The sequence below is a fragment of the Eucyclogobius newberryi genome, unplaced genomic scaffold (genome assembly GCF_026437365.1).
Source record: "Eucyclogobius newberryi isolate DKJ021-1_F unplaced genomic scaffold, fEucNew1.0.hap1 SCAF_16, whole genome shotgun sequence".
Lineage (NCBI taxonomy): Eukaryota > Metazoa > Chordata > Actinopteri > Gobiiformes > Gobiidae > Eucyclogobius > Eucyclogobius newberryi.
In genome coordinates, this window is record NW_027315790.1 from 25,523,449 (window position 1) to 25,549,026 (window position 25,578).

Below are 25,578 nucleotides of genomic sequence, written 5' to 3' on the forward strand. Positions count from 1 at the left end.
CGCCTTTTATTATATATATTATGTATATGTATATATACATGTATATATATGCAGACTTTTCTTCAAAAGTCTGCTCTAAGTGCACGTGTGTTACCACTGTCCCTCTCCATGGTCCTGAATGTCTGATTGAAACATGTAATGACTGTTGATATCCACACGATGGCGCCAAACTCCACTGTAGATTATGCTCTCATCGACATTACAAACATGGGAAAGTTGGCTCTGGCTGACATTAAACCCAGACAGTGCGTGGACACAGCACCAGTTTGAGGTCACGTTTTATGTCTCCTCATTAGTGCAGTGGTGTTTGCGCAAATCCACACTGCGCATCTTTGCAGCGCGGACATCTGTCATCGGCGCTGACAGGGGAACAATTAGTTTTACAACCTTAATTTGTGAAGGCCATTAAACCGTGGCGATAATCGCACAATGTGGTGGGCGTGCACGGTGTGGGGGCTTTTTAACTTTGCGCCTCCTGTGCTGTTCTTTGCGGAGCTTCTGCCACTTGTTGCGGGTGGGATGCAGAGTTCACCCGCACGGAGGATGGATCTCCACCACCTGGCTCTTCTCTGCGGGGCTCTTCTGCTTTTACGGGACAATATTTGCGTCCAAACCCTGTCAATTTTCCCTCCACAGTCCGCGCCAAAGACGACCAAAGTGGCGAGTATTTTTGACGGCCAAGACGCGTCGAAGTATTTTAAAGTATTTTATGCACCTTCGGGTTCAAACAACAAGGCGACGGATCTGGTGGAGCCTCATGATTACATGCTGTCCATCTACAAGACCTTTTCGACCGCGGAGAAACTGGGACTAAACGCGAGCTTTTTCCGCGCGTCAAAGGCGGCAAACACCATCGCGAGTTTCGTGGACATGGCCTAAGATACACGCTTCCATGTTGAAGTTCAACACGGAAACATTTTACGGCGGACCGAAGAGCAGCGGGTGACCATGGGAAACGTAGTATCTTACCGACCTGCAATGAAAACCGTCGTAAAAAGATACATTTTGCTCAACGGAATGAATATGTTTGTCATAATTTTGTGTCTAATTATTTTATTACGGATTTGTCAACATTAATCTTACACGCGGAACCTTCGCTTCTTAGTTTATGAGAACGCGGAATCTATTTACTAAAGGGACCGAATGCTCCCCAGCTGATCCGCTTCCACAAAGGTAACGTTTCCTTTGTTATATTTGGTATTCTGATTAAATTATTGTTTCTCTATGTCACTGTATCCGTCTCCTTGTGTTTGCAGACAGATAATGAGCAAAGACTCACAGATGAGGGCTGCCATTAACCACAAGTTGATAGAAATGGGGGAGCGGGACCGGTGAGTGGTCCCTCTTCTTTTGCGGCAAATCAATCACAGCTCATTCCTTACACAACAATAATGTGAAAATACGCAAAATATAACATGGACATGCAGTGAAACCTTTTTAAATGTTGTCCAGGTTGAAAGAGTTGCTCAGGGCGAAGCTGGTGGAGTGTGGGTGGAAGGATCAGCTGAAAGCGCACTGTAAAGGTAAATGTTGAGCATAAGATTTGGGAAAATATTGAGAAAAGTTATTCTGTTATTACTGAACTTATACTCAGACGATATTACTTACATAATACCGTACTTTTTTAAATGATAAATTATATACTCTAATGAAAATGTGCATATCTTCAAAACAACAGTGACAATATTTTAATGATCTTGCCATATAAATTTGTTTGATTTTGTCCAATTTAACTTGTTTATGTTCTGCTCAGATGTGATCAGAGAAAAAGGACTGGAGCATGTCACAGTGGAAGATTTGGTAACAGAAGTCACACCAAAAGGCAGAGGTAATAATCCTCACAATTATTATATAGGTCTGTACAAGAAAGATGTGGTCAATAATAATGTTGTATTGCTTGTTTTCATATGTTTAATGTTGTTCAATATTAATTCATTCCATACTTGGTACTGGTAAGTTACTCCTGTAGCCACAGCTGCCCTGGCTTTGACTGACTCAGTGAAGCAATGAGGCTTCACAGTGATTTTTATTTTGTATTGAATTACAATTGCAATACTCCTAATCACATATATTCCCCAAACCTTAAATCGGGCGTCTGTACAGAAATGTGAAACGTGTCTTTGATTATGCTTGTATCAAAGAAGTCCCTTGGGAATACTTGAGTATTTCCTTCGGTTAATGATATGGTCATGTGAGTGATGACTTTCTGGTCCTTTTTCCCCACAGCACTGGTTCCCGACAGTGTGAAGAAAGAACTCCTTCAGAGAATCAGAGCGTTTTTGGCTCAACACGCCACATTGTGAAGACAAGAAGAAGTTTCTGTGTAGACCGTCTGGCTTTGGATCATGAGCCCCGGATGTTTTTCCAAAGGGAGTGTCTACAGAGCCGCGCCGTGAGGCCGAAACTGCTAGGCTATTTTGTGCCGCGGCTCCTGAAACTGCTGGGCTATTTGACCGCGCCGAGTTAGACCACGCCGGGTTAGGGTCAGGGTTATGGTTAGAGTTAGCCATGTGGCTATATGGCCGTGCCGCGGCTCCTGAAACTGCTGGGCTATTTAGGGTAGCCACGGCCTTTTCCAAAAGCCTTAAAAAAAGTATCATTCACACCTCAAGAGTTTAGCTCAGCAGGTGCAGAGGACTTGAGTTTGAATCCTGCAGTGACTTCACTTTATTCATATTGCTCTTTTCATATTTCAATTTTTCAAACGTGAAACGTGTCATTTGTGCAGAGCGGCATTCAGAACATGTGCTGAAAAGTTTATCTAATGTATAATAAACAACAACAGCACATGATCGTTCAAAAGATTAATTCATTGTGGTTGTAGCAGTGGCTCAAAGGTTTTATTCATCTACAAAGTTAAAGCAGAGAAACTACAGCACAAACAGCTCATTGAGGCAAGTGTCTGCAAAAGGTAAGACTTTTACTTTCTACAAAAATTAAACAAAATCATATCAGAAGGAGCAGTGCAAAAAGCACAGATGTTCAAATCATTTATCAGTTATAAAGTAAGAGCCTGTCACGTCAAACTCCAAAAATGTAAATTTTGTGTCAACACAATTAAACAGTGAAGTCTGGCTAACTCAGTCAGTAGAGCATGAGACTCTGGATTTCAGGGTCGTGAGTGCGAGCCTCGTCGGGAGCAAAGTGTTTTTCATGTTGGTTTTGTCATTGTTTGTTTTTAAATCAGAACACTAATGAAAAATAAAAGTAACTAAATGCTACCACCTCTGCTCCCTCCAACATTTTTGGAGGAAGAAGCTCTCTCTGAAGGTAAAAAAGCCATGGTCTTTTTTTTCCTTTGGAGGGTTACTCTATGTACAGAAAATACATTATTGAGGGCACTAAAACCACATCATATTGGCCTGAATGAACGCCCTCCCTTTCTTTTTGGGCCAAACCCCAGATGTTTAGAATGTCTGGCGCCGCCTCTGGTGTAGACATTTTCTATTCATTTTTAAAGTCACAATTACAGTCCCATTGTTGATCTATGAAGTGTTATTTTTATTGTGTGTTTTCATAATAACTTGAGTTTGCGATGCTGCAGTTGAGGATTGAATAAAATCATGACTATTTTTGGTGACCTATTTTGTCTCACGCTTATCTCATCTATCGTTTAACACTCAAATATTTTGGAGGATTATTATCTTCAACTGAACCTGCTTTTGTCAAGCTTAATAATGGCTGCTGCATTCTTTACTTCAGGACTATTCTTTATTTTTTACAATGGAGTCGAAACAGTATGTCAACGCTGCATTTATTTTTATATCTAATTATAGGTTAACACTTGATGAAGTGTCAAATTTGTGAAATGCTGTCACTATTACTTGGGACAACACAGATATTCTCATGTACTTACAGAATACCATTTATTTGTCAGGTGAAAAGACACTAAATTATGTGGTATTACCGTTTAATTACTTAATTTGTTATACATATATATTTATAATTTGATGGAACATTTTGTATTTGTTAAATTAGTTAATCTTTTTAGAGTTTGCTGAAAAACATTTATCTCAATACTCTTGAAGTGGCCTGTATTCCAGTTGTATTTTTGTATGTTTTTTAATTGCACCATAATTGTGAAAATGCAACAAGCACTAAGAGCAAAACAAACACTGACGAAGTCACAACTTAAACTTATCACCACACGCCCCAAACACATATGTAACAGTTCATAAAATATGCACAATACATCTCATATCAGGTCTGTAGCTTTAGATGGCAAGAAGTACTGTGGAGAGAGATTTCCCGTTGCTTATTGAATCAGAATCAGATCAGGTTTATTGTCATTGTCAATGAACAAAATTCTAAAACATAGAAACGTGTTTCGGTGTTTAATGCAACACAAAACAATAAAATAATGAACAATGAATAAGTCATAACAATAAGCTATCAGATAAAAAATAAAATGAATACAAAATATGCTTAATATGTACACACATTTGCAGTTGTACATATATACATATGTAGTGTCTAGTAGTAATTTAGACCGTAGTAGACGACCTTGACTAATAATAATATATATAATTAACTTGTGGAACAGGCAGGGGAGACAGGTGGGGCAGGGGAGACTGAGGACAGGTGAGACAGGTAAGACAGAGATCAGGTGACACAGGGGACGGGGGATACTGGTGAAATATATGAGACAGGGGAGGGAGAGGTGAGACAGAAAAGGTGAGGCAAGTGAGACAGGAGAGGTGAGGCAGAGGAAAGGTGACGCAGGGAATAGGAACCGCCCCAACTGTTAAGATGCATAAAAGCAGTGCACCTGCCTCGTGTTGGAGGCAGAGTGACTGGAAAACTTCACAGACCAGCTCTAACAGGTAAACTACTCCTACTACTACTTCACATACTCTTCAGCCAAAGTGTTGGTGTAGCAGCTTAATTGAGCAATGCCCAAAATATTTGCCTAATAGTTTGTTTGTGAAATTGTCATTAGGAAATAGCTTGATCATACCACTCTGGGGCTGTGCAAACTTTTTTCCTCAACTGATCAATGACAATTTTCTATTTGATATGATTTTGTCTGTAAAAACAAATTTGAAAAATTGCCTTTTAAAACATAAACCTTGTCAAATTTCTTTCTCTAATATCTGAACTCTGCTCAGATGCTCACATACTGTTACAAGAATTGGCTGTAAATGTCTCTTCTTTTTAAAATGTATGTATTGTATTATATTGTATTAATTTATTTATTACAGGGACAATAAATATCAATTAACATTTCTGTAAATGTGCCAGAATTGGCCAAAAGGCAATTTTCCATCTGTAGTATTGGGTCTGTAAAAGACCCAAGCTTGTCATAGGCGTTTTGACATGAATAAAACCAAATTTAGTATATGTTATTAATTGGGCCGACCTGCACTGTATAATACTTTTAACAATAAATGGGAAAATATTTCTATTTCCACTATGACTAAGTTGCTCTCTCATTAGAGATTAACCCCTTGTTGGCGCTGGGCATTTTTCTGATGTTCAAAACACGTCTGTCACGTTTGATGTGCGCACATTTATCCAAATGTACCTATTTACTTGGACCTATTGAATGCCATTTTTCCTGATCGCTCATATTTCCCCTGCGTCTCCCTGAAACATAACACCATTTCTTCACCAGTTAACAGTGACTAGGTGGGACAGTGGGGGATCCCGACACCTACAGGATGCAGCCTGCGTCCAAAAATCGGCTTTCTTTCATGACCCTGTTCTTTGCACTTTTAATCCCCTGCAGTAAGTCGAGTTAAAACTAAGATGGAAACCAACTATAGTAAAATTTCAAGTTGCAATAAAATACATTGTGCATTTTTTCAGATCCACAAAAAATCTCTAATGTCAGTCCATCCAAGGGAAGTCTTGGTGGAGCCACAAGGCTCACCATTTCAGGCGAAGGTATACAATTACTAATTATTATTAGTAAAATCCTTAACTTATGTTTCCATTCACAAACCCAAGGAATGACTTATGATCATTTTTGCATCTGTAGGTTTTGCTCAGGGATCCCAGTTTCAGCTGAACCCGGGCAACAGTGACTTTGGAAACCGTGTGACTCTGGTGTCAGACACAATGTCGTTTGTGTGTGACGTGGAGAGAGACTCAACACACGGAGACCAGATCATGTGTTACACCAGGTATGTATTTCACATCTGTAATTTAGCAATGAAGAATACTGTCTCCATGCTTTATTAAAAGGGCTGTAGTTTAATTGTAAATCAAATATAAGTTTAGAAGGAGAAGCTCGGTTTCTCTCACACTACAGGCTCTGATGTTGTCTTTGGGCCACAACACATGCACAAAGCTTTTACTTATCTATGCTTGACGGTCCAAATGACGTAAACCACACATTTACACACGTTTACAAATATTCAGTAAGTCTAGTGGAACGTCTTTATCTTTTTGAAATGTTGATCTTTGAACAATTTGTAACAAATTTCTAGTGTTGCTAGTTTCTGATTCTGTTTTAAAAGACCTAACTCAGAATTGTGTGCTGATAAAAGGATTTGTCCTGTTCGTTTCAGAGCAATGCCTTATGCAACTTACTATGTCAAAGTCACAGTGGACGGCGTTCCCATTCCTGACAGTAACATCTGTAATGGCCGATGGTGGTACTCCGATTGCCTTTTCTCGGTAAGTGCATTTACAATTGTACCGATCACATACTTCTTTCATGTCTTATTTTCTTGCTGCTTTTCTTCAGGTTCAATGGCCTCACAGTCCACTTATAAGAACTCTGGACCTTCTGAGCGGTTTGCCAGGTAAGTGCTAACTCTTATACACAAAACTAAACAATATAATCCTTTGTGTATATATCTAACAAACACTTGCATTTCTCAAGGGAGTTTACTGACCATCAGAGGCATGATCTTCACTGATGCTTTTGGAAGTAGCAACCGGACAAACACAAATACTGGTATCGACAGCAGAATTCTCAGGTAAAATTATCATTTATGTTTGATCAATTTCTGTGTGAAAGTCCTGAATGCAAAGTGAGACTGTGGTGGCACGTGCAATCCATATTTACTGTATTTAATACAATTTATGAAGAATAACTTGTCTCTTATTGCTTCTGAAGATAGAAAAGTACTTATTACAGATTCAATATAGTTAGTTCTATACATTTATTTTCAGGCTACAAGTCGAAGTGTGATTTGTTGTGCCAATACCAGATTGTTTTTAGACTCTGGGGGGCTAAAATTAGACTATGGAGAGGACCACCGTAATCTTGAAATCAATGGGAAACTTAACAAAATAGTATCTATCTATAGTATCTAGTACTATGCAAAATAGTATCACATTTGTAGAGCACTGAACGCATTTAGATTGGATTAAAATTAATGTACACGTAATATCTTAATAGCTACTTTCTGTGTGTCTTTGTTTGAGCTTGAAACGATATGACAATTTCACCAAAATAAGATCACAATTTCTGTTTAGCATTACGTTTCCATTCCTAGTATTCATTATAATTCCATGATAATGCTTATAACGTTAGAAATGCCCAAATATAATTTTTTTTAAAATTGATTTATCTTTCCAGAGCCTACATCGGAGGAATGCCGTGTGAGCTGCTTAAACCAGATTCAGATGAACTGTAAGTGTTTCTGAAATGTCAATAAAGAATGAATAAATAAATATTTAATGGTAATATATATTTGAAGGTATCGTTTGGAGTTGGACAGTGAAAACTCTTGGTGGGGGCACATGAGCTGCAAAATGACGGGATCATACATTGGTAAGATTGTTTATGTCACACATCTTAAGAAGTCGTCAGTGAAGACTTTGTTGTTTAAGTCTTCACTATTTTATTATTTCTTTGTAAAACAGGACACCATAACCTGAGTTTCATTACGGATGGTTATTATGGAAGGTAAAGCATTTTGTAAAGTGTTACCAACTCAAATTTGTAGATTTGTTTAGACTTAGATACACTAGAAAAGCTTGTTCTGGAATAAAAGCAGCAAATAGGATACAAATAAATCCTGAGAATAACAGTTGTTGCAATAATATTACATTTCTGAATTACTTTAAAAGGTTCCTTTGAGATGTCCCACTCACAAACTGCTCTTTTTAGGAGTACGCCGGAGTCACACTTGTACCAGGTTTCCTCCTTGAATAAGTTGGGGATGTTTCAGACGTTTGCTGGTATGTGCCTGTACAAAACTGCTGTTTTACTTTCTACATGAAGTATGAGATTATCATTATTTGTTGTATCATTCAGAGGTGACAGGAGTCTCCCCATCCCAGGGCAGCATCAAAGGAGGCACCACACTGACCATCCACGGGCGACACTTGGGTGACCAGACCGACTATCCTGCTCGGGTTGTCGTTGGAGGTGAGGAATTGTTAAATTCCGTATTCTTTGTTTGTCAGGTTGAGGGAGCTGTATCTCCCTGTTGACAGATTTGCTTTACAGTTGGAGTTGGCGTGGGTCATGCACTCAGGGGTGGAAAGTAACTGAGAATAATTCTAGCCATGTGATGTTTTAAATTCTTGGAGTTAATGAGTAAAGTTTTAATTGTCCCAGGACACGGTTGTTTCACGGCTGCATCTGCTCCTCTCTAAACCTGCAAAAACACTTCATGAAACTGCTTTGCCAGGTCTAATTGGCCAGAGCTGCAGTTTAACTTAATACATCAAAATAGTTTAATTACTCATCATCTAATCTACATCTGTCATCACAGTTACTGTTATTAAGGGTCTTGAACTCACTAAACCTGTTGTTTGGTGTACATTTACCTTAAACATGTGACTAGACTTAAATTATAGTTAGGTGGGCTTTTAAATACTTCATTATTACATTGTTACATTTTCCTCATTGTCCACTTTCAAATAATTAGTCACATCCTAGAACAGTGATTTCGAGCTATATAATGTCAATAGTAAAGGCCTTCGGCATGTCGTTTTTGTGTTATTCATTTTTTGATATGTTTTTGTCCATTTGTACCAACACTTTGTAACATAGCAACCTCTCACAGACTGGTGCATCATTGTCCACAGTGGATTGTTCGGCTGTCGAAAGTCACGCAACATTATCTCTGTCAGGACATTTTGTACTTAGCACGTTTAAACAAAAGAACATCCTCTCGTGTTGTTTTACCTCGCACAAAAAAATGTCTTAATAGTGACAGAGCGTAAACAATGACATTGACATAATCACATTGTTGAACTGGTGCAATACATTTCTAAGAACAGATAAGGTGGAATCAGATCATGAGTGTTTCAAGTTAAAGCAATGTTTGTTTGTTTGTTATGGTGTGAATGAATGCAATAGAAAGGCCTTTTTTAAAGTTAAAGGTGCACTATGTAACTTTTTCTGATGATGCTCTGCCACCTGCTTGTCTCTATGGATATGTAATTGTTTAGTGTTTTATTTTTTGAGCTGCAATTGAATAAATGCAAGATAAAAAGGTTTAATGCCATATTGTAGAACATTACCAGCAAAACTACATTTCCATGGAGACAAGACGGTGGGAGACCCCCACTAGAAAAGTTACACAGTCCACCTTTAAAACAGATTAGTACTTTTACTGATAACTGCTGCAAGGTTTTTCTTGTTTGCTTACTTGTTTTTACAGCGTGGAATCGAGTGCAATCATTTTTAAATGAAAAATAATTGCCTGTTATTACTTGTGTTAGGCAATGATTTGTCTCTTTGTGATAGTATTCAATACTAAAATAACATGTGTACAAATGTTTAGTTAATCATTAAGTGTTTATTTTATTTATTATGCTTATTTAGTCTGTTTGTTTGCACAGGTCTGCCTTGTGAAGTCCTGGATGTTGCAGATGACAAAATATTGTGCAAAACATCCGAGTGGAAACCAAATGAATTTGCAGAGTTCGGAGTTGGTGAGAAAAACACATTTTCTTTAATTGTTTAGCTCAAAATGAGAACAAAACTTGACCTGAAATAGTTTGTGTTGGGAAAATGTTATTAAGATGATCTAGACTTATCAATCAGTGTGATAATAATACGTGTCCTGTCTCCGTCTCATAGTTGGTGGCACATTTTAACACTGTGGTCAAAGTAAGAAAACTCCCAGTAAATCGTCACGCTGAAAAATAAATACATCTGCGCTGCGTTTATCTTAGCACACATCACATCTTTGAACTTTGTACAACAAAGCAGTAGATCACCTTGTCACAGAGCGTAAAGAACCATTGCTTTGATGGATTTCACGTTGTGACAAGATAATAGTCTCGACTCTGTAACACGGCATGTCGTCCAGAGTTTAATCCGTGTACAAAAGGTTAGACAGGAAGCACGTCAAAGCATCAAAAGAATCTGGTGTAATCACTATTTACGCTTTGGTGTTGAATAGAAGATCACACTAATTGAAGTCACAGGCAAGACCAGCAGTTCTGAAAATGAATGCAGGTACTTCCCCTGAGTCAAGTATTATAGTATTATAGTATTAATCTATACTAAAGGTAGAATTAAAAGTATAGTAAGTATTGATACTGAGAAAAAAATATATAGCAGGTCACAAAACTGGAATTTTTTTTTAACTGTAATTTTTTTTAAAAAATCAACATTATAGCCTCTAAAATTTTATATCCAGACAACTTCTATTCAAACGTGTGCAGTTTGCAGAAAGCGCGCAGATATGGGAATAAATCAATCTAAAAGTGATGTGTCCATCCCGGAGACACCTGTCATGCTGCAATGTCAAATAAATATGGGAAGGAGTGTCTGGAATGCCTGCCAATGTGGTCAGATAAATTTGGATTTGGCTAGGTGTTTTTTATTTTTATTTTTTGATAAGTTACTTTTATTGTATTTCTGTTTCTGTCATTTCTTTGTTATTTGAATGCTTTTTTTCCTGCTGTGTGAAGCGCTTTGAATTGCCTTGTGTATGAAATGTGCTCTACAAATAAACTCATAAGTCCTGATTTTGTTCTGTTTTTGGTCAAAGTTGGTTTGATCCGGGTTTAGAACTTGATCATTCAAATTTAGCCCATGTTTAATCTAGAAGTTTAATGCTCTTTTCCGATTGTTATTTGGGTCTCAAATATTTTCTCAATTGGATGTGTTGTGAAAAGCCTGAGAAACCTTGACAAAAGTGTTTTGACATTTTTAAATTATAGGCAAACTAATTTCTTGTTTAAATGATCATCACACTCAGGCGGCAGAGGTCTGAAGATGGAGATTTGGAACGATACCAGACCAGGAACCCTTGAAGAGATCTGGACATACAACGAGAACGCCAAAGGATACTGGACTCAGTGGATAGACTCCACACCTCATCTGTTCGCAGATGAACACGATTACTTCACAACCAGGACCAGGGGGTTCCTAGTTCCTCCATCCACAGGGAAGTTCATCCTGCACCTGCAGTGTGACGACCGCTGTGAGCTGTACATGAGCAACTCCAGCCGACCAGAGCACAAGGTACAACCAAGACAATAAAGACTCAAGAGAAGGACTCGAATACTTTCTCTCATTTGACTATTTACTCACCGCCAGCTGACCAGGAAATTAAATATTAAGACAATAATGCAAAATTGGGATTTGTGATTAGTTAAAATGACTTCTAATCTAAATCATTATTTTTTTTTACATCACTCATAATTTACTACCATCGGAGTTATCGGAATTTAGGTAATATCATGAATGTTATTTTGAAGATTTGCAAAATGAATCGTATCAAATCACAATAATCATATATGAATCATAATAATATCAAGTTTATAGTTTAGAGTGAAAAATGCTGCAAAATTCTGATTAAAATTAAAAAGTTGAAAGGTTATTTTGTAAACATTGAAATAAGGGCAAAAGGTGGTATTTTGTGTTTTTTTTTTTTTCTGGCATATTACATCTGTCTGATAATTAAACCTCAACGTTTACATTTAAAAACCTGTTTTAACACATTTCTGTGACTGAATAACTGCCAGTCTAGAAAAACTGTTAAATCATTTATTTTATTACAAAGTATAAACTATATTCCACTCCTTTTTGTAGTGATCTCCTGATTAAAGTGAGTTTATATTTGATCTCTAAATCTATTAAAATCTGTCTTTTATTTGCAGGAGAAACTTGCTTTCCAGACAAGTTATACAAAGGCTTTTTCAAGGACTTCACAGCAATCCAAAGATCTATTTCTGGAGGAAGGAAAACCGTTAGTTCAAAAACCCCATATATACATTATAACAAATATTATTCATACAATGTTACATTTCTCAGGTACTACATTGAAATTATTCAGCAAGAATTCTGGGGCAAAGCTTCTGTCACGCTGGCCATGTTCTCAGAGAAGAGCTCGTACACAGAAAAACAGACGTCCAACGCTCAAAACGAAGTCCAGATACTTATTGCAGAGTACGATGTTCATGATGAGACTCAGGTCAGTCACTTCAGATTGCATCATTAAGTCATTTTACTAAAACGCAGTTAAGATGAATATTTAAGATTGCAAAAAATATTACAAATTGTATCCATTACCTAGCAATCATGTTGTAAACAACACAAACTAAAATTATGATTTGACAAATAAAAATATATGAGAACAATGTTTTGAATTAATGTTTAAAAAGTTGGGGAAATGTATAAATTCATTTCTGAGTCTTCCTCACTATGTTTTAGCTAGCTCTACTTCCAACAACATATTTTTCTAAATGTCTTCACAAGCGGCTTAAATAAATTTCGATCATTTATATCAGTGCTCTCCCCAGAATTTTTTTAAGGGATGGTAAATATTCCTCATATGGGGTCGCATTTTTCTCCATGGATGTTTTAATGTACTTTCATTATTTCCAAAGGTACATGCACCCTAAACATACTATTACATGGTGTATAGGCCTATTCAACATCAAGAAATTTGAATATTGGCTTCCCAAAACTTAATGGAATCATGGAAATGATAAATAAACATAACGACATAGTCATTTAAATGTTTTACCAGTGAGCTCTCCATCATAATACACAATTGTATTCACAATTTCGGTATGTAATGTACATTGGTACAGTTTTAGCTACTGGATGAAGGCAGTAATATAATAATTTAGTCACATCAACTCTTCTTGGCCTTTTCATCCATTGGACACAGGCAGCATCATAGTCAGGATCATAGAAGATCATAGTCAGATACTTCAAAGGTGAGCAGAGTTTAGTGAATATCTTTATTTGATCCAGTCTTTAGGATTTTTTTTATTTTTATTTTTCATTGTTGCGGTGGTTTGTTTTGAGCCTTTTTCCGAGTAGTGCTTAGCCGCAAGTTTTTCCCTTATTTTTTCTGCGCTGGCTCGCGTCGGGTTTTAGGGCCGGTTTATTTTCCCCCTTGTCAAAACGGATGGCGTGCCATTTTGCATTTTGATTTATCATGTTAGAAAAATGTACGTAGCGAGACCCCTGTATATTTATGATTTAGGGTATTATCTCACTAAGTAATCATGCGCACTTTAAATGTTGCAGCTGTAAAATGCAATGCAAAATACGACTGAACCAAGGGCATTATCTGACTTTGGTGAAAACACACCAAATCATAGAGAGATCTTTAGGGTTTAATAGTTGTTGAGCTAATTTGCTTCCTGACTGGATGAAATCTTCTGTAAAAAGGCATCTTTACCACTTCAGAGTAGATTACATTCACTTAGAGAGATATTTAATTGGAAAAGCACAGTTTAACCTCTGTTTTGTTACGTGTAGGTGGTGGCGTTTGAGGCGTGGACCAGTAAGGTTGCCGTTAAAGAGGTCCAGAAGGTTACTATTGTCAGCGGTGGGAATGACCTCTTCAGCCTGGGATACGGGCCTGCGCTGACTGGTATAAACACTGCAATATCTGTCAAATAAAAGCATATTATTTATCTTTTTTATGCATTGTTTCCACCCGATCTTCAGCTCCTTTGGCTGTCAGCGCTTCTGCGTCTGTGGTGGAGGCCGCTCTGAATGATCTTTGGTCAATCAAACCTGATACAGTGAAAGTGTCTAAAGCGGAAGACGGTGGCAGCACCCATTTTACCATTACGTTCAACTCAGACAGAGGTAACAGAAGAAGCCTATTTTTTTATGTATTTTTTAAATTCAGACCACTTTAGTCTCACCAAACTTACACAGCATCTATTTTATTTCCAGGTGATTTTGCTCCCCTGACCTTCAACAACTTTGGCGCTGACATCAATATCACAGTTGTGGAGGTCACTAAAGGACAAAGCAACATGGAGACGTTTACACTCACATGGGAGAATGTACCCACCAGCCCCATCGCATACAATGCAACTGAGGAAGAGGTCTGCAACAAACTAAACTTTAACATTTTCTGAAGGAGAGCTGCTGCCTTTAGTTCTTTGTTTGCAATTCACACATTTGGAAAGAATATAAGGATATAATGGAAAATATACAAAAGTTGAGTTGTGTTAGTTCTTTAGTAGTTGCTGACAGAGAATTTGTGCCAGTTTTTGTCACGTGGGCTCAATAATTACCAAGATAAACCATAAAACAACTACACAACATGCATTTTGACAGTATAGGCTTTATACAATATTACGACTTTACGAGAAACACACCTTTATCAAATGTCTGCAAATACCGATCTGGCGAGACACAACTCCGAGGCTAAACGCTCACATTGATTATTTACAGATGCAGTCCGCTCTGGAGGAGTTGTTCACGGCCAAATGCCCAGCAGAGATTTTGACTTTTGAGGGCTCCGATGTGAAATATTTTAAAGAGTTTGAAGACGATGACAACTCTAAGGTAAAGTCCAAATATAACAAACACACGCTATCTATACAATGCATTACTATTCTTTGCATTAGTTTGATGGCACACCTGTCAAAAATGTGGCCTTCTGCGGTTTATGGTCAATGATGAACTCCAAAACCATTTTCAAAAACACTTACCCCCAAGGGTCAGGCAAAGAATATGGACCAATACTGCTCAACAAATTTCCTTGGGTAAAATACTTCTACAGTTTATTTCGATGGCATGGTTGTTACGAAGGACAGTTTATTTCATCGTGTGTAACCTTCATTCCCAGCTGTGCTTCGCTTACAAGGGGCATTTGAACGACAAGGTCACGCTGTCGTTCACTTACCGCAACTCCGAGGGCCGAACCGTTTCAGGGACGACCAGCATCTCTGTCCTTTTCCACAAAGGCCCCAAGTCTGTGACATTTTGTATTACCGTATTACATTTTGCCACATATTGTCTCTTATTGTCATATTGTGTCCATCGTTTGCAGTTGGTGCTACAAATGCATCAACCTGCTCAGCTCTTTGCAAGGAGAATTTGCCGGAAGTCTCTACCAAATGACCCATCTGAGTGTGGGCTCGGACGGTGATTTTTATATCGATGCCGTTCACATTGGAAGGTCGCCCACCACATACGACGAGAATGGTAAACCGCAATGGCGCCATTGTCTCGTCGAATGAGCAAACATGTTAAAAGTTATTTTTATTCAGCCGTTGCGATGAAGAGGAGGCCGCCGCCCTTCGAGAGCTCCGGTCGTGCCTTCGAGTCGATCTCCGTCAGCAAAGATGGTTCCGCCTTGTCGTACCAGATCAGCGCCAAGACAATGGACTGCGCTTTTGGCTTTCCCATGATCGAAGTGGGATTTATGCAGGTAACGGAAACTCTGGCATCGCTTTAAATGTATTTATAATAAATGACAGCTCAATTCAGTCACTTTGGTGTTGGAAAAGTGATTAATGAGTCAAGTTCCTCTTGTGTGAATACAAAATAGTAGGATTCCTTATCTTAAACTAGCTGCCTAAACTCTAAAACCTGGACTTCTGTCTCTATATTTGGTAAGTAAAAATGGTGTTATTGTTTTTATTTTTTTCATTGTGGAATAAAAATTGGTATTAATGTCAAGCTTTTTCAAATGTATATATATATTTTGTCTGCATTGTGCTCTTACAGAAGTCGAAGGATGATGAGGACATGGGCAATTTCACAGAAGGAGCAGCCGTCGTCACGGTGACCCGCACGCACAAAGCCACGCCCCCCCTGAACGGAACCTTCGATGTGGAGATTTACGAGGACCGCGTCGAAGGTACAGATGGAGATTTTTGTTATTTTAATAACAATAAATAAATGTGCAGCCTTGTTTCCATTTTACCAAGAATACAGCAAACATTTTCTGATCATTTACCATGTTTGTGCTCTTTTGGTTAGAAGAACGGCTGTAATGACGTTTAGTTACTTCATCCTAGTACCATGCAAAGTAAAGTGTAATCTGCTTGATTATTGATGATTTAAGAAATATTTCTTGTTTTTCTTTTATGTAACTTAATATATAACCCATATCTGTACAATATGTTACTTACACCGATGAATATATGTGTATGTTATAATTAATATCAAGCTTAAATAACAAGGATATTGGTTTCATTTTAGGTCTCTCTATTGATATTAACGAAGAGGACTTGAAATACGCTCTTGAGGGGATTTCGGAGATGGGTGAAGTGGAAGTCGAATATGTCGGAACATGTCGCAAGCCCAAATGGAGAGTCGAGTGGGTCTCAAAACCAGGAAACCAGCCAGAAATAAAAGTAAATTATATGTTGTGTTTAGCCTCCCATAATGCGATTACAGTGAATTCATATATTGCCAATTATAAACCTTTTTATTCAATTACATTTATTTTTGTTTGCAGATCGACAGCTCGAACATCGTTGGCCCAAACGTCCATTTCTTCTCACAGGAGAACAAAGAGGGAGGAATGTTGCATCCTAGAATAATGGGAGATCATTTCCGTGTGATGGAGGCCAAGCCACAGGTAGAAACACCTGCTCTGCCCAGTTTGAACTCATCACAAGCGTTTACTTTTCCAATGATGAAAGCCCGTCTTTATCTGATGTGATTTTATCTTATGCTTTTGTACAGATTTAAATGTTGCGTGTTGCTAAATTGCTTTTTGATATTTTGCGGCGAGACAGAAATAGACGTCTGGTATTTTGTTTACTGAGACAGGATTAACTTGAAGAGATAATTGCCGTCCTCCAACAATCAGCCGCATTTTGACGGTTTTAATATTTTTTTCTCACGCTCGGTTTTTCCAGGCCCAGGTTTTCATCAACAACATCCCGTCCTGGTGCTCTGGAGACTGCAGCTTCGAATGGTCCCCGGAGAAGACCCCCGTCCTGACCGGAATCAGCCCATCACAAGGTCTGCCTTCTGTAAACACGGAAACCATAGCGCCATTTGAGCCAACGTTTTATGGCAAAACCATCTAATAACGCTTATATATTTGCGCCTACTAATCAAGATGTACCTGGGATGTTTGATGATATAATTGTAATATGCACAAATGAGGGGAAAAAAGGGGGAAAGAAGTCTTCCATTACAAAAATAATTGTCATGTGCGTATAAACCATGTTATTTCCTTCTTATTTGTTATATGTATATATATATATATATATATACATATATATATGTATGTATATATATATATATATATATATATATATATATATATATATATATATGTATGTATGTATGTATGTATGTATGTATGTATATATATATATATATATATATATATATATATATATATATATATATATATATATATATATATATATATATATATATATATATATATATATATATATATATATATATATATATATATATATATATATATATATATATATATATATATATATATATATATATATATATATATATATATATATATATATGTATAGATATATATATATATATATATATATATATATATATATATGTATAGATATATATATATATATATATATATATATATATATATATATATATATACGTATATATATATATATATATACATACATATATATATGTATATATATATATATATATATACATATACGTATATATATATATATATATGTATATGTATATGTGTATATATATGTGTGTGTGTGTGTGTGTGTGTGTGTGTGTGTGTGTGTGTGTGTGTGTATGTATGTATGTTGTCCTTCTTTTTTACTTGTACAAATTGTGTTGTCATTTAATGGTCTCACAAACAACTCTTTTCCAGGATCCGTCAGCCTTGGGACTCTCTTGACTGTCACTGGAACTGGATTTGCAAATGAAAATGCTGTAATCACGGTTGGGGACGCAAAGTGCAACGTTACAACGACCACATGTACGTGAATAGCAACTTTATTTTGCATAAATGTATAGAAATAAAAGTAAACTGAATGTGTAATGTGTTTGCGCAGCTGTCAGTCAGGTTTGCAGTCTCAGCCGATCCGTTGCTGGTACTTTCCCCGTGACGGTGACTTTCCCCTCGCTCGGAAACGCAAAACACTCTGGAGACAACATTCTCTACTTCACCTATCAACTCATCATCTCATCCTTCTCCCCAGTGTCTGGAAGTTTGGCTGGTAAATTTACACATAAAGAACATAAAATTCAAGATTTAACCATTTATCGAACATTTTAAGACTTATTTAATATAAATTGATAGCAGCTTCGGTTAAGATCTGGTTTAATCTGTTCTCTGGTCGTCCTTGTTGATTTAGTCCACGTGGTTTAGTCCTGGTACAATTATAAATCATCCTTTAGACCTGTATCAGTCCAGGATTATTGTTAATCATTTATTAATCACTTACTTTTAACAGAGCGTCATTCTCACTAAACTGCAATGCTCTTAACCTACTCCATTTTTCTTCCAGGAGGAACTCCGCTGACGATCAAAGGCTTTGGATTCGGCTTGAACGCCACTGTAACCGTCGGAAACAACCCTTGCGTGGTCGTAGATGCCTCTGAAACTGAACTGAAATGCAAGACGCCTCCAGTAAGTCAATATCACTCTATATAATCTATAAAATGTATCATAATTTCAACAACACAGCAGTATTTGTTCATTTATTCACGCGTTGTCGCAGGGAGTCGCCGGATCCGCAGCCGTGTCCGTGAGCGTGGGAGACATCTCTGAGACCGCGTCGGACTCGTTCTCGTACGATAACAATCTGACGGCACAAATCTCATCCATCAGCCCCAAAACCACCTCTGTCAGCGGTGAGTGGAGACACTTTATATTCTTTATTCAAACATTTTTAAGCATTTTAAAACCAGATTTCAAGAGCATGTTGTTTTCATTTCATATTAAGATGGGCTCAACTGTCTTAATACTGAAATTAGTTTTGTTATATATCTTAAGACACACTATGAGCCCAGAATAATCATAACCATTTGATCATCATAATCGTTACTGCACAATACTCATGCAAAATTAACTTTATGTCACTATTTCAGATTTATTCTTTATCCTGAAGCCTTGAGTCACTATTTGTTCGATCATATATTTAAAAGTCTCATATGTACAATACAAATAATTGCTGACAAGACAACAATTACTGAAATAATCATTAGTTGCAGCCAAACTAAACTCAATTGCATTATCATAAATATCATTCTAAATGTTTATGCCTGTCTATCCCATGTAAATGTGTGCGTATATATTTAATAGTATTTTGGGGTATTTTTTGCCAGCTAGGTTTGTCTACCGAGTATAATTAATATTATTTGGGGGCTGAGAACAGCTAAATTTAGGCTCAGCAAGTATCAAGATTTTGTTGTTTTTCTGCACTTAAATATTTCAAAGCTGACCTACAGTCTTTGTTCACGTAACGCTCACATTTTCCATTCCACTGTGATAATAGTCTACATAACTAGTCAGAATTCTTCCTGTCTGCATTTTGACACATTTGCTATTGTTATATATAATACTATGTTTTTTTTAGTTATCATTGTCACCTTTAGCCATTGTTTGACATGACACTGACATATTTATATAATTAAGAGTGTCAAGGATCATTACCAAATACCTCATTAGCTGTGTATTCTTTTGTTTAACCTGTTGACCTGCTGGTTTTCTGTGGGAATCCTTTCTGCTGAGAAAACATGGGCTTTTAACTTGCTTCCAACAATAGAAAAGCTGTCAGACAACCAAACCGGAACGGTGCTCACTGAACTAGGATTAGACATAGGCGTTAATTATTTTGACACTTGATTGACAGATTATTCTTCAACCGAACACGTCTTATTCATGTTTTTGTTTTTCTACAGGACGCAGGGTTCTCACTATTGAAGGATCAAACCTGGGAGCGCGTGACGACGGCAGCGCGGTGTTGGTCGGTGGAGAGGCTTGTGTTGTGCTGACGTGGACGCAGACGAACATCACCTGCCTCCTGCCTGTGCTTCCCCCGCGCCTGCACCACATCAACGTTCAGGTCCAGAACAACGGGAATGCACGGATGAGGTACAGCTGAAGGCATTTCTACTGTTTCATATACACAAATACGTCTCACGCAAACAAAGTATGAGTATGAATAATTTGAATTTACATCCCAACCAGGATTTTGGCTCAACCAATGTCTTGGAATACCAGTGGATATTAGTTTTGTATTTGAAAGCATTTAAACATCCTATTTATCAACGTATCATAAAATAAAGCTTGTTTGGCATTGATTATAGATACATAATTTTTTTTCTTAAAGTAATGGTGAGAACGCCAGCATTGAATACATCCTGGAGGTCCATAGCGTCTCCCCGCTGGTCGGCTCTTTGATGGGAGGAACTAAACTCACTGTTACGGGCGCTGGGTTCGGCCAAAACACCTCCGACATCGAAGTTTCCATTGGTAAGTCGTTTTCATGTCTGAAGAATCAAATCAGAAATTGCAAATAAACTGAATGGATAAACATATCCATAAAAAATTTACTTTTACTACACATTTGTTTAAGAAAAGTTAGATGCATGAACTGTGTTTGTTCTGTAAAGATTCAATGACGCCATGTTTGCCTCAATGCTATTTCCCCACTTCTCAGATGTATATTTTGTATACTGTGCTCGCCCTGTGGTGATGTAACTTCTGTTTCATGCATGACTTCACCCTGTGTTCTGTGACAGGAGTCGAGTGTGAAGTGACGACCATCGCCGACGACAAACTGGAGTGTGTTTTACAATCGAGCCAAAACACCACCACGGTGACGAACCAAGGGATCCACCAGAGTGCGTTTTACATTTCTCTCCTTTTGTTCAAATGTCAAATTGAATGTCCTCACGTTAAATCGAACACAAAAGAGAAAAAGGATTAACTTACAGATAACCACTATGAGCATTGTGGCTGTCACCTGTAGCTCAAATCTGACACCACCTAAAACAGACACAAAGAAACTGGTTCAGGTCTGGGTTTTCTAAAATTAGCAGTATTTCAAGCAGGTTTTTGTTGACATGTTAAGACTAGTTATGCAAAAGTAATGCAAGATGTACATTGTTTAGTTAATCCTCTTTTCAGGCTAAATGTGACTTCTTTTGTTTATTGTGGCAAAAGAGAGATCATTCTAGCAGAGCCAAAACCTCTTCCTGAGATTTTTGAATCATCCACAATTTTACAATTCCATTAAAATGTACATACTTTTATTATTTTTGCTTTTTTATCTTATTAACTATGCCATAATATTACAAGCAGTACACAATTCTGCATGTTTCTTGGCAAAATGGAGCATGTTTATGGAGCATGTCTTCATGATGTTTATGAAAAATGTTTATCAAAAATGTTTATGGAGCATGTCTTCAACATGAGCCTGAAGCTGAGGGTGGTACCACAGGTCTGGAAGACCTCCTGTCTGGTACCTGTGCCTAAGACACCGCGCCCCAAAGACCTCAACAGCTTCAGGCCAGTGGCTCTCACGTCCCACCTGATGAAGACACTGGAGCGGCTGGTCCTGGACCACCTCCGCTCCACCGTGAGCTCAGCCATGGACCCGCTGCAGTTTGCATATCGGTCTGGCATCGGAGTGGAGGACGCTGTCATCTCCCTGCTGCACCGCTCTCTCTCTCTCACCTGGAAAAGCCTGGCAGCTCTGTGAGGATTCTGTTCTTCGATCTTTCCAGCGCCTTCAACACCATCCAGCCGCTGCTCCTGAGGGACAAGCTGGAGACGGCTGGTGTGGAGTATGACCTGGCAGAGTGGATCCTGGACTACCTCACAGACCGACCCCAGTTTGTGAGAGCCCGGAACTGTGTGTCTGACACTCGGACCTGCAGTGTGGGGGCGCCCCAGGGCACTGTCCTCGCGCCCTTTCTCTTCACCCTTTACACTGCAGACTTCAGACATGACACGGACAGCTGTGTCCTGCAGAAGTTCTCTGACGACTCTGCCATCATCGGACTCATCACGGACGACGATGACGAGGAGTACAGAGGACTGGCGCAGGACTTTGTGGACTGGTGTCAGCGGAACCACCTCCTCATCAACGCGGGGAAGACCAAGGAGATGGTGGTGGATTTCCGCAGACGCCACCCCACTGCCCCCTCGCCAGTGAACATCCAGGGACGGGACATTGAGAGAGTGGACTCATACAAGTACCTGGGTGTTCATCTGAACCACCAACTGGACTGGACTCATAACACAGACGCACTGTACAGGAAGAGCCAGAGTCGGCTCTACCTCCTGAGGAGACTCAAGTCTTTTGGAGTGACAGGGCCACTCCTGAAGACCTTCTACGACTCTGTGGTGGCATCAGCCCTCCTGTATGGTGTGGCCTGCTGGAGCAGCAGCATCACAGAGAGGGAGAGGAAGAGGCTGGACAGAGTCATCAAGAAGTCCAGCTCCGTCCTGGGCTGTGCTCTGGACTCGGTGCAGGAGGTGGGGGACAGGAGGGTCCTGGCTAGATTCACATCTATGCTGGACCATGAGTGCCACCCCCTGCAGGACACTCTCTCCGCTCTGGAGAGCAGCTTCAGTGAGAGACTGATCCACCCTCGCTGTGTGAAGGAAAGGTTCCGTAGGTCTTTCCTTCCTGCTGCTGTCAGACTTTATAACAAAAACTGTTAGTACTGAACACTCGCAATACTGACCTAACCTAATACTGATGGGCAATTCTGTCATATGTGCAATTGCTGTTGGAATTCATGTGCAATTACTGTGCAATTACTGTGAAATTCATGTGCAATCTATGTGCTGTCGTGACACATATTCATGTGCAATTACTGTCGTGATCACATGCAATGGTATTTATTTATTTATTTATTTGTCTATGGGAGTTTTTATTTATTTATAGGAGATCTTCTACTGAAAGTGTTTTTCAGACTTCCTATAAGTGATCTGTTCTTTTCTTCTGTATCTACCTCTGTATCTACCTGCGTTGCACCAATGAAATTTCCCCATGTGGGACAATAAAGGAATATCTTATCTTATCTTAAAAACAATGTGTGTTCTTTAACAGAGTTTGGAGAGGGCTATGCTTGGAAACCGGCCTCGCTGACGATCCATGAGGGAGATAAAGTTGTTTGGCGTTGGACCACTCCGACTTTCCTCCGGGTCAAGTACAGAGTCTTTAGTGTCCCCACACCGAGCGGTCAGGCATACGAAGGAGGACCATTCAACAGCGGCGCAGCTACTGCAAATGGTAAAATGAGGAGTTTGAATTGAGTATTTACCAAGCACCATGATACATAAGGCATAGTACATCAGAGGTATGTCAAACATTGTGGACAGGTGCTCTTCAAGAACCAGGGCAAGTATTGTAACATGGATGCAGTGTCCTCTTCAGGACACACGGGTAGGGAAGAAGTTGCCTGGAAAATCCAGAATGATGATTTGTATTTTTATACAGATTTATCTCAGGTCAGATGGGTGTGATTGGCGGGTGGATTAGCTCTATCAAAACAAACATGGCTTGTTACAAGGAAAAAAGAAAGGAACCAAATATCACAGGGACTTATTTCTGCAGAATCAATGAGCTAAGCATAAAATGCCAAATCATAGATGACCAATGATCGGCGACAAAGGGCGTGACTAGACTGTATAGAATATCATATTCTGGATCCAAGGCAAGGTTTTTTAGATTACAAGATTCCATGCTTATAGTTTTATATCAATTGATTGATATTTTGCTTATCGTGAAAAGACAGGTCTTGTTGACTAAGAAGACATTTCTCAGCACTAGTTTTTCGTTGTTTTATGTTTGTTGAGCCAGTTATTACAGCGGTATTAATCATCAATCAAGTTTAAATATCTTCAATATTAAAGCTAATTCATAATTAAATCCTCAAATATCCTCCATTTCAACTTTACAATTTTCATGGGTTCCAGCTTCCTGAATATAGGTGACATTTTTAGGATGATTAATATAATCTATTAGTTTGAATTAACTGCAATGGCAGCAATGGTAATTATACATCCCTATGAAATGCAATCTGTGAATGCAATCTGATATCATTAGAGACCACTGAACAAATGTTTTTTTCTGCAAATGGTAAGAAGATGCATTCTCAACAAAAATGTACCAGATCCTATGAAGACAAGCTGTTAAGGTGTGAAATAAACAAAAGCTCGTGTTGATTTGTTAACTTGCCTGAAACTGCATTGATTAAAAAATAAAATTTGAAAATAGTATTGTTTTTGACACTGATACAAAATGGTCAAAATACTGACAGGGATTTCCTTGTCAGTGTCTTTTTGTCGCTTATTCTCTGCATACATGATGGACAGCCCAAAAACGGCTCACATGTTATCTTTTACTCATTGTCTCTCTGTGTCTCCTCTTCCCTCCTCAGGCCACTTCTCCTATGTTTTCTCTGTGCCCGGTGTCTATTACTACAGTAGTGGTTTGGTGGACCCCGGGAAGTCAAGGTTTCTGCAGGGAACAGTGAAAGTCCTTCCTCGTCCTCAGAAGAACAGCAGACTGGTCCTTAAAATGGCAGGAATTGAAGCTAAACATGTGCCAGCTGGTAATTTATCTTCATATTGTCAGATAGTGTAATTATCAACATGCTTTATGATGTCTTGTTGTCTTTATATATAGTTTAACTCAGACAAACTATGTCCACACAGATATAAAAATATGAATGGGGGAATCAGTGTGCTTTTGTTTTCTTTATTCAAAAACAAAAAAAAAACTTAAAAAATTAAGAGTAAGAGAGGGACTAAACCTGGAACTAAATCAAGACTAGACCAGGGCTTAACCAGGACTAGAACATGACCAAAAAGAAGTCTGCATAAGTATATGAACACTTATGGTCGTACTTCAAGTCTATAGTATTAGATTTTAGTCAAAGTTAGCGTAACAGGATACATTACAGATACATATATATATTTTTTTTTAATCAATAATAAACAGACGTTTAGGTTTCATCTAGATTAGGCCAAAGTAAAAACTAAACAAATTTGTATAAAGACATTTGTTTTCACTCTCCGCTCTTCTAGGTTCCTCTCGCGATCGCAGGTCGTCCCAGGACTGTGTGGCCTCCCCTCTGTGCCCTGAGACTAACCAGTCGTCCTCCGGAGTCTCCTTCACAGCGGCGCCCTGCTCCACGCCCACAGTGCAGTCCATCTCCCCAAACCAGGGCACGTACCACCAGGCCATCCACGTCACGGGCAACGGCTTCGGCAACGTCTCCGGCAACGTCTCCTGCGCCATCAAGGTGAAGAATGACCCATATCTACAGGCCCCTGGTCCACAGCAAACACTCACCTTAACTAGTGTTATCGCTATGGGAATGCGAGCGATACGATGGGAAGTCCCCGTGTCCTATTTAATCAATTAGTTGAAATCTTTACACTTTGTTGACATAGTTGGAGAAATGTATTATTGCAATTGGCTCTTTGGGTAAATTTGTGCAAAATTACA

General features: G+C 38.5%; 2 protein-coding genes across 2 annotated transcripts in view; both read left to right on the forward strand.

The window, feature by feature from the left end:
• The window catches only part of LOC140362075 (fibrocystin-L-like), a 67,193-nt gene that overhangs the window by 12,560 nt on the left and 29,055 nt on the right, over window positions 1-25,578 (forward strand). Inside the window, exons 2-37 of the mRNA XM_072448104.1 lie at window positions 5,809-5,886; window positions 5,981-6,125; window positions 6,513-6,621; window positions 6,692-6,749; window positions 6,830-6,926; window positions 7,532-7,585; window positions 7,653-7,726; window positions 7,819-7,861; window positions 8,066-8,136; window positions 8,213-8,326; window positions 9,751-9,843; window positions 11,121-11,386; window positions 12,025-12,113; window positions 12,179-12,338; window positions 13,640-13,754; window positions 13,832-13,975; window positions 14,066-14,220; window positions 14,573-14,686; window positions 14,749-14,886; window positions 14,970-15,094; window positions 15,174-15,328; window positions 15,394-15,554; window positions 15,854-15,986; window positions 16,331-16,485; window positions 16,590-16,712; window positions 16,996-17,101; window positions 17,973-18,080; window positions 18,157-18,321; window positions 18,613-18,734; window positions 18,826-18,958; window positions 20,009-20,201; window positions 20,440-20,582; window positions 20,852-20,953; window positions 23,173-23,355; window positions 24,506-24,679; window positions 25,155-25,372. Coding sequence (XP_072304205.1) covers window positions 5,809-5,886; window positions 5,981-6,125; window positions 6,513-6,621; window positions 6,692-6,749; window positions 6,830-6,926; window positions 7,532-7,585; window positions 7,653-7,726; window positions 7,819-7,861; window positions 8,066-8,136; window positions 8,213-8,326; window positions 9,751-9,843; window positions 11,121-11,386; window positions 12,025-12,113; window positions 12,179-12,338; window positions 13,640-13,754; window positions 13,832-13,975; window positions 14,066-14,220; window positions 14,573-14,686; window positions 14,749-14,886; window positions 14,970-15,094; window positions 15,174-15,328; window positions 15,394-15,554; window positions 15,854-15,986; window positions 16,331-16,485; window positions 16,590-16,712; window positions 16,996-17,101; window positions 17,973-18,080; window positions 18,157-18,321; window positions 18,613-18,734; window positions 18,826-18,958; window positions 20,009-20,201; window positions 20,440-20,582; window positions 20,852-20,953; window positions 23,173-23,355; window positions 24,506-24,679; window positions 25,155-25,372 — 4,616 coding nt within the window. The remainder of the gene's footprint in view (window positions 1-5,808; window positions 5,887-5,980; window positions 6,126-6,512; window positions 6,622-6,691; window positions 6,750-6,829; window positions 6,927-7,531; window positions 7,586-7,652; window positions 7,727-7,818; window positions 7,862-8,065; window positions 8,137-8,212; window positions 8,327-9,750; window positions 9,844-11,120; window positions 11,387-12,024; window positions 12,114-12,178; window positions 12,339-13,639; window positions 13,755-13,831; window positions 13,976-14,065; window positions 14,221-14,572; window positions 14,687-14,748; window positions 14,887-14,969; window positions 15,095-15,173; window positions 15,329-15,393; window positions 15,555-15,853; window positions 15,987-16,330; window positions 16,486-16,589; window positions 16,713-16,995; window positions 17,102-17,972; window positions 18,081-18,156; window positions 18,322-18,612; window positions 18,735-18,825; window positions 18,959-20,008; window positions 20,202-20,439; window positions 20,583-20,851; window positions 20,954-23,172; window positions 23,356-24,505; window positions 24,680-25,154; window positions 25,373-25,578) is intronic.
• Window positions 1,091-3,495, forward strand: LOC140362073 (transcription and mRNA export factor ENY2-2-like). The gene is made up of 6 exons (XM_072448103.1): window positions 1,091-1,173; window positions 1,257-1,331; window positions 1,453-1,523; window positions 1,754-1,828; window positions 2,227-2,323; window positions 3,438-3,495. Exons 1-5 carry the CDS (start codon window positions 1,109-1,111, stop codon window positions 2,301-2,303), a joined length of 363 nt encoding a protein of 120 aa, XP_072304204.1. The 5' UTR covers window positions 1,091-1,108; the 3' UTR covers window positions 2,304-2,323; window positions 3,438-3,495.